The sequence below is a fragment of the Musa acuminata genome, chromosome BXJ3-7 (assembly GCF_036884655.1).
Source record: "Musa acuminata AAA Group cultivar baxijiao chromosome BXJ3-7, Cavendish_Baxijiao_AAA, whole genome shotgun sequence".
Lineage (NCBI taxonomy): Eukaryota > Viridiplantae > Streptophyta > Magnoliopsida > Zingiberales > Musaceae > Musa > Musa acuminata.
In genome coordinates this window covers 15562188-15572279 of record NC_088355.1, presented here as the reverse complement: position 1 = coordinate 15572279, position 10092 = coordinate 15562188, and the positions used below count along the sequence as shown (strand labels likewise).

The following is a 10092-nucleotide window of genomic DNA, read 5'->3' as shown; positions in this document are numbered from 1 at the left end:
TTTTGGCCTAACCGGTGGAAACACTGTGCAGCTTGGAAACAAATGCCTAACCGGTGGAGATAGTTTCAATGATGCCAAAGAGACTTGGCCGCCAGTATATACCCCACATCAACTCGTCTTTGTCCATTGCACCTCTTTTCTATTCTATTTCCTCGGCCGTATCGTGCCAACGCTTTTACGTCCACATTCCATTGTGTCATTTGGTTCTTAGCTCCTTTCGTGGCATCTAAGCGATCCTTCCTTCCACCATGCATGGCACGGACAAGAGATAGACTTCCACATATGATGTCATCAGCATACAACCGTAAGCTTCATCTTTGTCAAGTAGTCACTTCCATGCCAACCGCTCGAAGCTTCGTCTACCTCTCCTTGCACTCTATATATACTCCCTCCTCCTACCGGTGCAGCAATGGCCTTCTCTGGTGCAGCAATGGCATCGCTCGGCGGCCTCTCCTTCCTCCTCCTCCCCCTGCTCTTCGTCGTCTCCCATGCAGCCACCTTCGACATCGTCAACCAATGCTCCTTCACTGTCTGGGCCGCCGCCGTCCCCGGGGGCGGCCGCCAGCTCGACCCGAGCCAGACCTGGACCATCAACGTCAATCCCGGCACCACAGGCGGCCGCGTCTGGGCCCGCACCGACTGCTCCTTCGATGGAAGCGGCAGCGGTAGCTGCCAGACAGGCGACTGCGGAGGCCTCCTGGAGTGCCAAGGCTACGGCACGCCGCCCAATACGCTGGCCGAGTTCGCCCTCAACCAGTTCCAGAACATGGACTTCATCGACATCTCCCTCGTCGACGGCTTCAACGTGCCCATGGACTTCAGCCCCACCTCGGGGGACTGCCGGGGCATACGGTGCTCCGCCGACATCAACGGGCAGTGCCCCGCGGAGCTGAGGGCGCCGGGCGGCTGCAACAACCCTTGCACCGTGTTCAAAACTGATGAGTACTGCTGCACATCCGGCAGTTGCGGGCCGACAAACTACTCCATGTTCTTCAAGAACAACTGCCCCGATGCTTACAGCTACCCCAAGGACGACGCAACCAGCACCTTCACCTGCCCCGGTGGGACTAATTACAGGGTTGTCTTCTGCCCTTAATTATCACGTGGGAGGAGAAGGAGGTGACGGCGGACGAAAGAATCTACTCGTAGATAAAAGAATAATAAGCCAATTACCCAGTAATAACAACGAATAAGAGGGTGTCTGTATTGACATCCGAATTGATGAGTGCTTTGTTGCACAAGTGATATATCTCATATCCCTATGTTGTACGTCATTTGATGTTATGAAAGTTTCTATAGAAGTCGACAATAGGATCTCTTGTTGGCATCAAACTCGAGAAAAAAATAATATCACAACATTTAGATCTTGTCATATGGTCTTTTTGGATCTCTCTCGATGATTTGAATTTGTGTTAGATGGATTACCAGTTCTAGAATAATGTGGCCATCAAGTCAAATAAACATGCAATATATTATAGTACTTCAGGTCATCTGACTCAGGACTTCCAAGAGATCTTGAGGTCCTATTTTGACAAGTTAGGCAGATAGAAAATATGAAGTCATGGATTTTTCATTTAAAGATCTGGATATGATTTTTTATCAACACCAATTAAGCTTTAACATTCTCTCTCCAAATGTTCTGCTTGTTTTTGGGTGAAAGAAAAATCCTGTCATACGTAACAGGAAATTAATTAGATTGAAGCAGGATCTGAACACTTCCATTTGTTCCATGACATATTTCACCACCCAAGAAAAGTTGTGGTTGTCTTGAAGAGTGGTGTCAATTTCCACTAGTTATGAAGCCTTCTCATCAAAAGGACTAGAAATGACTTTGGTAATTTAGATATTGGATTAAGTTTTAGTTTGTGTTTAACAGCCTTTGAAAAAGCCAACGTCAACAGTTTGAGAAGTCCATCAGCATCTAGAAAAAATAATAGAAGGTTTTTTTTTGTTCTTGGGTTGATCACTATATTCATAATCATTTTGTATTTATCTTTTATAGTTTAATATAATAGTCAAGTTATTATAAATCTATGTGATCTCAATAACATTAGAACCGATGAAAAAAAGAAAAATTTAGATATCCAAGATATCAAAAGAGATAAAAAATAATAATCAATTATTTGAAAGAAAAGTTATGATTGGCATTATGAGTTTAAGGGTTTTAGATGTATAGTTAAAATTCCTTCAAATTTGGTTCAAATTTGGCTCGTATTTATATAAGTTTTGAGAAATTTTTTTAATCATATACTAAAATTACATGATCAAATTAATTATTTAAATATATGATTTATCCTCAAATCATATATTGATTAACGATGTAAGATATAAAAATATTGTTTTATATTTACCTCTATTGTAATCTTCTATCAATAATAATATTTTTTTAGAATTTTCATCAACTCCCTCCAAGAGCATCATCATCATCATCATCATCATCATCATATTCCTTAGTCCTAATTTCATTTGGTGACAACTATACTTCCTTTGTTATGATATTTTTTATTAGATCAGGAATATTGTTCTCAACTCACATCAATAGAAACTTTGGTACTAATACCAATAATTTAATTAATTTAGATGAATAATATTTTTTTTATTTTCCTTTGGGGTTCGAGGATCATTTTAACCTTTTCAATACAGTTTTTCTTACTTTGAAGAAAATAATAAAAACCTTTTAATTCATTTGTGAGGTTCCTTTTTATGCTGGTCAACAATAGGTACTTGGATAGTTTGACTAAAAAGATGGTTAATTTTAGGGTGATTTTTTTACATAAATATTCTTATTTTAATTTTTTATCGAACGACATCCTCTAATTGATTTTTCTCAAATAATAATAATTAAAATTTAAAATTTTAAAATTATCTCTCTTTTATTCACCTCGTCATTTCATTGACTCTATATCTATTGATACATTTTTCTTCCATAAAAGGAAGAAAGGAAGAGAAATGAAAAAAAGATGGAGACATAAAAAAAGAGAGTGGAGCATAGTGAAAAGGGAAATGAGGAGGGGAAGGAGGTGATGGAAAATAATAGATGATGGGAGAAGAGAAGAGCAATGGAAAGGAGGAGCGATGGCAGCAACAAGAGGGTGTACAAGAATAAAGGAGTAATCATTCAAGAATTTTCTAGATTTAAAGATACTTTTGAAAAAAATATTAAAAGGGATATAAGAAAAATTATCCAAAAGTTTATGATTAATAATAAATTAAATTAAAAAATAATTTTATGAATAATTATAATATAATTTAATGTGGTTAATATCTAGAACGACCTATTCTTACTCTCTCTTTCCAAATCAAGTCAACAGTTTGAGAAGTCTATCGGTACCTAGAAAAAGTAACTGAAGTTTTTTTTGTTCTTGGGTTGATCACTAATGTTCACAATCAGTTGTATTTATCTTTTATAGTTTAATATAATAGTCATGTTATTATAAATCTATGTGACCTCAATAAGGTTAGAACTGATTAAAAAAAATTTAGATCCCAAAATATGAAGATATCAAAAGGGACAAAAATAATTAATTATTCAAAGAAAAAGTTATGATTGGAACATTAAACTTATGACCTTCTAACAAGAGAGATTTAAATCATGATACCGATGTCAAACAAAACATGTTATCATTGTCTTACTTTGTCAAACATGAAAGAGACAAGCAAATAATAAGAAATAAAAAATATCATTTTATATTTACCTCTATTGTAATCTTCTATCAATAATAATAATTTTTTAAAATTTTTATCGACTCCCTCCAAGAGCATTATCATCATCATATTCCTTAGTTCTAATTCCATTTGGTGACAACTACACTTCCTTTATCATGGTATTTTTTTTTTAGATCAAGAATATTGCTGTCATACAATGGATGCATATCAACAAAACATCGGTACTAATGCCAATAATTTAATTTATTTGGATGGATAATTTTTTTTTCTTTTGGGGTTCGAGGGTCGTTTTAACTTTTTTAATAAATTTTTTCTTGCTTTGAAGAAAAAAATAAAAGCCCTTTACTTCATTTGGGAGGTTCCTTTTTATGCTCGGAGTTGATTGTACAAAGGATTACGATCAACAATAGGTACTTAAATGGTATGATTGAAAAGAGGGTTAATGATTTTTTTACAAAAAATATTCTTATTTTAAGTTTTTGTCGAACCATATCCTCCCTTTGATTTTTCTCAAATACTAATCTTTAATTTTTAAATTTTCAAAATTACCCCTCTTTTTCTCACCTCGTCGTGTCATCATCTCTATACCTATCGATACCTTTTGGATCCATGAAAGGAAATAAAGGAAGAGGAAAGGAGAAGGAAGGAGACGATAGAAATAGAAAGTGAAGGAGAGTAAAATGAGAAATGTGGAGGAGGGGATGGAGGTTACGAAAAAGAATAGATGATAGGAGAAGAGAAGAGCAATTAGACAGGGTGATGAGAGAAACAAGAGGGGGTACGAGAATAAAGGAGTGATCATTCTAGTATTTTTTTGGATTTAACGATACTTTTGAAAAAACAAAGGTATAGGAAAAATTATCCTTAAGTTTATGATTAATAATAAATTAAATTAGAAAAATATTTAATGAATAATTATAATATATTTTAATGTGATTAATATATAGAGCGATCTATTCTTACACTCTCATTTCCAAGTCAAGTCAATAGTTTGAGAAGTCCATCGATATCTAGAAAAATTAACCGAAGTTTCCTTTGTTCTTGGGTTGATCTCTAATGTTCACAATGAGTTGTATTTATCTTTTATAGTTTAATATAGTAGTCATGTTATTATAAATCTATGTGATCTCAATAAAGTTAAAACTGATAAAAAAAATTTAGATCCCAAAATATGAAGATATCAAAAGGGACAAAAATAACCAATTATTCAAAGGAAAAGTTGTGATTGACACGTCAAACTTATGACCTTCTTGTTAGGATCAGGGGTCGGCACTAAGAGAGGGGGTGAATTAGTGCAGCGGATAAAATCACGTCTTCAAAAATGTTTCATTTCGATAAAACTGGTTTCGTAAAGTCTTCGTACGATTAAAGCCGATCTCGGAAGATGTTTACTTGAAAGTGCATGTAAACATAGTTAAAGTACAGTAAGGAGGAGAGACAGTTTGCTATAAAAGAAAGTTGCTCAAAGTAAATGCAAACCGAGTTTTAGAGTGGTTCGGTCAACGTGAGCTATATCCACTTTCAGCTTCATCCTTCGATGAGGTCACCGGCATCCACTAGAGGTCTTCTTTATGTTGAATCTCGTATTTTGATGATGAAACTACTTGATATATGTTTATGATTTAATCTGCGTTTTGAGTGACCCAGGATGCTTCGATCAGGATGAGACAATTAAAGCAGGAAAATCATGTTGTGCCGAAGGAACATGTCAGAAGATTGGACGTCGGGCCGGTGGATCGGTCGACGTATCGACAGAAGGCTTCGGGCCGTGGACTCGGGCATCGGGCCAAGAAGAGCAAGTATTGTGCCAAGGATATCGGAGTTACGGAGTCAACTGGCCGATTGGGCAATAGGCTGCAGGAGAGGACGATGCGCCGAAGAATCGGACGAAGCGTCGAGGGACCAATGACATGTCGGACAACTTGGTTAATTGCTTAGGATTAATTGTCTCGATCGAAGTTTTGTTTTGTTGTGCAGGATTAACTATGATAACGATGAAGACATAAAGCGAAACAAAGTGTCGGAGTCAAGCGCGAAGGATTTGTTGCGAGTTCGAGAGTTCGACGGAAGTCCGAAGGTTCGTCGGGAATGCTACCGGAACTAGCCGAGAATGAGTTGGGAGCTTGCCGAAGGCTTTTTCGGAAGCTCGCCGGAAGGTTCGTTGGAAGTTCGCGGAGCTCGCCGAGAAAGATCGGAGCTTGCCGACGAAGCTCGTTGAAACTCGCTAAGATCAAATCGTGAAGTCTAGGAGCTTGCCGGGAGTCCGCAGAATGGTTTCCGAGAATTCATCGGAAGACCGCCGGAAGTTTGCCGGAAGCTCGCCAGAAGAAGTCTTGACTTGCGGACTTTGTAATAGCTTAGAAAATGTCTTTAAATTCATAGTTAGCATGTTAATTAGGGTTAGGATTAGGTGTTAATCCTATAACCCAAGTAGGGGCCAATTAGGCCCAAGTTCGGACTGGTTTGGACCAAGTTTGGAGCCAAACCAAGTGAGCTGGAATAGTGAAAGAGGTGCCACCGCCAGGGTTGGAGGTAGCACCGCCCAGGCTATGTCTTCCAGCAAAGACTGGGCGGTGCAACCGCCCCAGCCAAGAGGTGCAACCGCCCAGGATATGTCTCCCAGCGAGACTGGGCGGTGCAACCGCCCCAGCCAAGAGGTGCAACCGCCCAGGGCTCAGTCTCCAAGCGAGACTGGGCGATGCAACCTCCTCTGTCAAGAGGTAGCACCGCCAGAGCTCAAGTTTCGAGCTCTGCCAAGAGGTGCAACCACCGAGCTTGGTCTTCGAGCTCTGGCAGAGAGGTGCAACCTCTTTGGACAGGAGATGCATCGCCTGAGCTCGGTCTTCGAGCTCTGGCAGAGAGGTGCAACCACCTCTGGTAGAGAGGTGCATCAGCCTGAGCTCAGTTTCGAGCTCTGCCAGGTGATGCAACCACCGAGCTCAAGTTTCGAGCTCTGCCAGGCGGTGCAACCACCGAGCTCAGTCTTCGAGCTCTGGCAGAGTGGTGCAATCGCCTGAGCTCAGTCTACGAGCTCTGCTAGGCGGTGCCACCTCTCCAGTCAAGAGGTGCAACCGCCTGATCCCAGAATTCTGGGATTTGATCGATTTGATCGTTTTGAGCTCCAAATTTGAATTGGGTTGGGGCCTATAAATACCCCACCCATTCAGCACTGAAAAGTAACAGATCCACACCGAATTCTTGATTGTTGAATCTCGGATTTTGATGATGAAGTCAATTGTCATTTGTTATCTAATCTATGTGTTAAGATAAGTGTGCAGGATTAACTACGATGAGAGTAAGACAAGCAGCAGGAGTTGCGCCGGAGTCAAGATCATGATCACGTTGGGAGTTCGAGAGTTCGACGGAAGTTTGGACGGTCGTCGGAGGTTCAGAGAGAACAGATCCGAGAAGTCCAGAAGCTTGCCAAGCGAAGCTCGTCGGAACTCGCCAAGTGGATCGTCGCAAAGTCCAGGAGTATGCCGGATGTCCGCAGAAGGATCACCGAGGGTCATCGGTTGATCGACGGAAGTTGGCCGGAAACTCGCCGGAAGAAGCGATTGACGCATCGGAGCAAAGCTGCAGAAGTTGTCTTAGAGTTAATCGTAGTTAGCATGATGATTAAGCATGAAAATGGGAGGTGATCCCATTAGCTTAATCTTGGGGCAATTGGGCCCCTGAAAAGATTCAAAGTGGGCCGAATGGAGTGAACCATTCGGACCCTGATTGCACCAGGAGGTGCAACCGCCCCAGCCAGGAGGTGCAACCGCCTGGGCTGTGGGGTTGGGAGGTGCAACCGCCCCAGCCAGGAGGTGCAACCGCCTGGGCTGTGGGGTTGGGAGGTGCAACCGCCCCAGCCAGGAGGTGCAACCGCCAGGGCTGCGAGGCTGGGAGGTGCAACCGCTCCAGCCAAGAGGTTGCACCGCCAGAGCTCAAGTTCCGAGCTCTGCCAGGCGATGCAACCACCGAGCTCAGTCTTCGAGCTCTGGCAGATAGGTGCATCAGCCTGAGCTCAGTCTCGAGCTCTGCCAGGTGATGCATTCACCAAGCTCAGTCTTCGAGCTCTAGCAGAGAGGTGGATCAGCCTGAGCTCAGCTTGGAGCTCTGCCAGGTGATGCAACCACCGAGCTCAGTTTCGAGCTCTGCCAGGTGATGCAATCACCAAGCTCAGTCTTCGAGCTCTGCCAGGTGATGCAACCATCGAGCTCAGTCTTCGAGCTCTGGCAGAGAGAAGCAATCGGCAGAGCTCAGTCTTCGAGCTCTGCCAGGCGGTGCCACCTCTCCAGTCGAGAGGTGCAACCGCCTGATCCCAGAATTCTGGGATTTGATCGATTTGATCGTTTTGAGCTCGAATTTTGAATTGGTTTGGGGCCTATAAATACCCCACCCATTCAGCACTGAAAAGATACAGACCTATACCGAAATCTTGATCTTTTCTGTGATTCTAAGAGCTCAAAAGTGTTGTAAAGCCTTTAAGTCTCCTCCTTCTGTTCTTCAAGTTTTCAATTGTAAAGTGAGGAGAGAAAGGTCTGTAAAGGTTGTCTCCTAAGCCTGTCAAAAGGAGAGAAACTGTAAGAGGGAAGTTTGGCCTTCGCCCATTGAAGGAAGGCACCTAGTTGACGTCGGCAACCTCATCGGTGGAGGAAGCCAAAAGTGGAGTAGGTCAAGGCTGACCGAACCACTCTAAATCTCTGGTTTGCGTTTATTTTCGAGCACTTTATCATTACTGCAAACCTCCCTCATCACTACTGCTCTCTGCGCTTTCACGAACAAGTTCTAAGTGCTGCTCTTCCAAATCTGCATTCAGACGTAAATTCGTATTTTCATACATTACAGTTTACGTTTACGTTTGATTCTGCAGAACTGTTTTTTCGTGCTTTTACGAACGAGCTTCTTTGGAGTTTACGCTTACATTTTAATCCAATCTGTCCTCTACAATTTTACGAACGAGTTTCAACATTTAGACGTAAAACTGCATTCAGACGTAAATCGGCTTTCCTCGCTCAATCATCAGATTTCAGTTCACATTTACGTCTTGTTTTCAACTGCATACTGCCTTCTGCGATTATACAAACGAGTTTCAAATTTAGACGTAAATCTGCGTCTAGACGTAAAACTGCGTTTAGACGTAAATCTGCGTTTAGACGTAAAACTGCGTTTAGACGTAAAACTGCGTTTAGACGTAAAACTGCATTTAGACGTAAATCTGCGTTTAGACGTAAATCTGCGTTTAGACGTAAAACTGCGTTTAGACGTAAATCTGCATTTAGACGTAAATCTGCGTTTAGACGTAAATCTGCATTTAGACGTAAATCTGAGTTTAGACGCAAAACTGCGCTTAGACGCAAAACTGCGCTTAGACGCAAAACTGCGCTTAAACGCAATCTGCGCTTAGAAGCAAACTGCACTTAGATACAAACTGAGAATTTGCTTTTGCATCATAATAGTTTTTGAACGAATGGTCGGTTTTGGAGAAGAAGAATTTTTCTTTAAACGCAAAGGCTATGAATGCCTTATTTTGCGCATTGGACAAAAATGAGTCCAATCGGATTTCTACGTGTGAAACGGCTTTTGACATTTGGCGAATTCTTGAAATCACGCACGAGGGAACTAGTAGAGTCAAACACTCGAAAGTTAACTTTTTATTGCATGATTTTGAGTTTTTTCAAATGCAACCAAGCGAGACTATAGGCGACATGTACACCCGTTTCACGGATGTCGTCAATAGTTTAAGAGCTCATGGAAAATGTTTTTCGGATTTTGAACTCGTAAACAAGATTTTGCGTTCTCTTTCTAAAAAGTGGGATTCAAAAGTAACTGCAATACAAGAAGCTAAAAATCTAAACAACTTACCACTTGAAGAACTAATTGGTTCATTGATGACATATGAAATGGTGCACAATGCACATGATGAACATGTTGAACATAATCACCTTCCAAAGAACAGGAAGGATTTGGAACTCTGGACAAATGAATGCCACTTGAGCGATGACTCAAGTGATGAGGACAATGATGAACAAACCAACCTTCCAAAGAACAGGAAGGATTTGGGACATAGAACATTTGAAGACCACTCGAGCGTAAGCTCAAGTGATGGTGAACTTAAACTACAAATGAAACGAAAATTAAAAAGCAAAAAGAATGGAACTACTTGCTTTAAACGCAAGAAGAAGAACAAAAATTGGGATGAATCGAGCTCATCTGAAGACGAGAAAGTCAACAAAAGCGAGGCGACAAAATACGCCTTACCAGCCTACGACGTTGAGGTAATTAAAATGCCTTTGGTTTATTTTGAAATTACTTGATGCTTTCATGATATATTTTCTTTTTTAGTTTAGAATTAATTTTCTTGAAAATTACATGTTTAAAAATAAAAATACAAAAATTATGATCATGCTGATAATTTCGAAAATAATATTGCATATTTTA

At 40.8% G+C, this 10092-nt stretch overlaps 1 protein-coding gene across 1 annotated transcript; it reads left to right on the top strand.

Moving 5' to 3' along the window:
- Positions 1-394: 394 nt before the first annotated feature.
- Positions 395-1367, top strand: LOC135642403 (protein P21-like). Its single transcript, XM_065158534.1, has one exon. The coding sequence runs from the start codon at positions 410-412 to the stop codon at positions 1094-1096; it is 687 nt and encodes a 228-aa protein (XP_065014606.1). The 5' UTR covers positions 395-409; the 3' UTR covers positions 1097-1367.
- The last annotated feature ends 8725 nt before the right edge of the window (positions 1368-10092 follow it).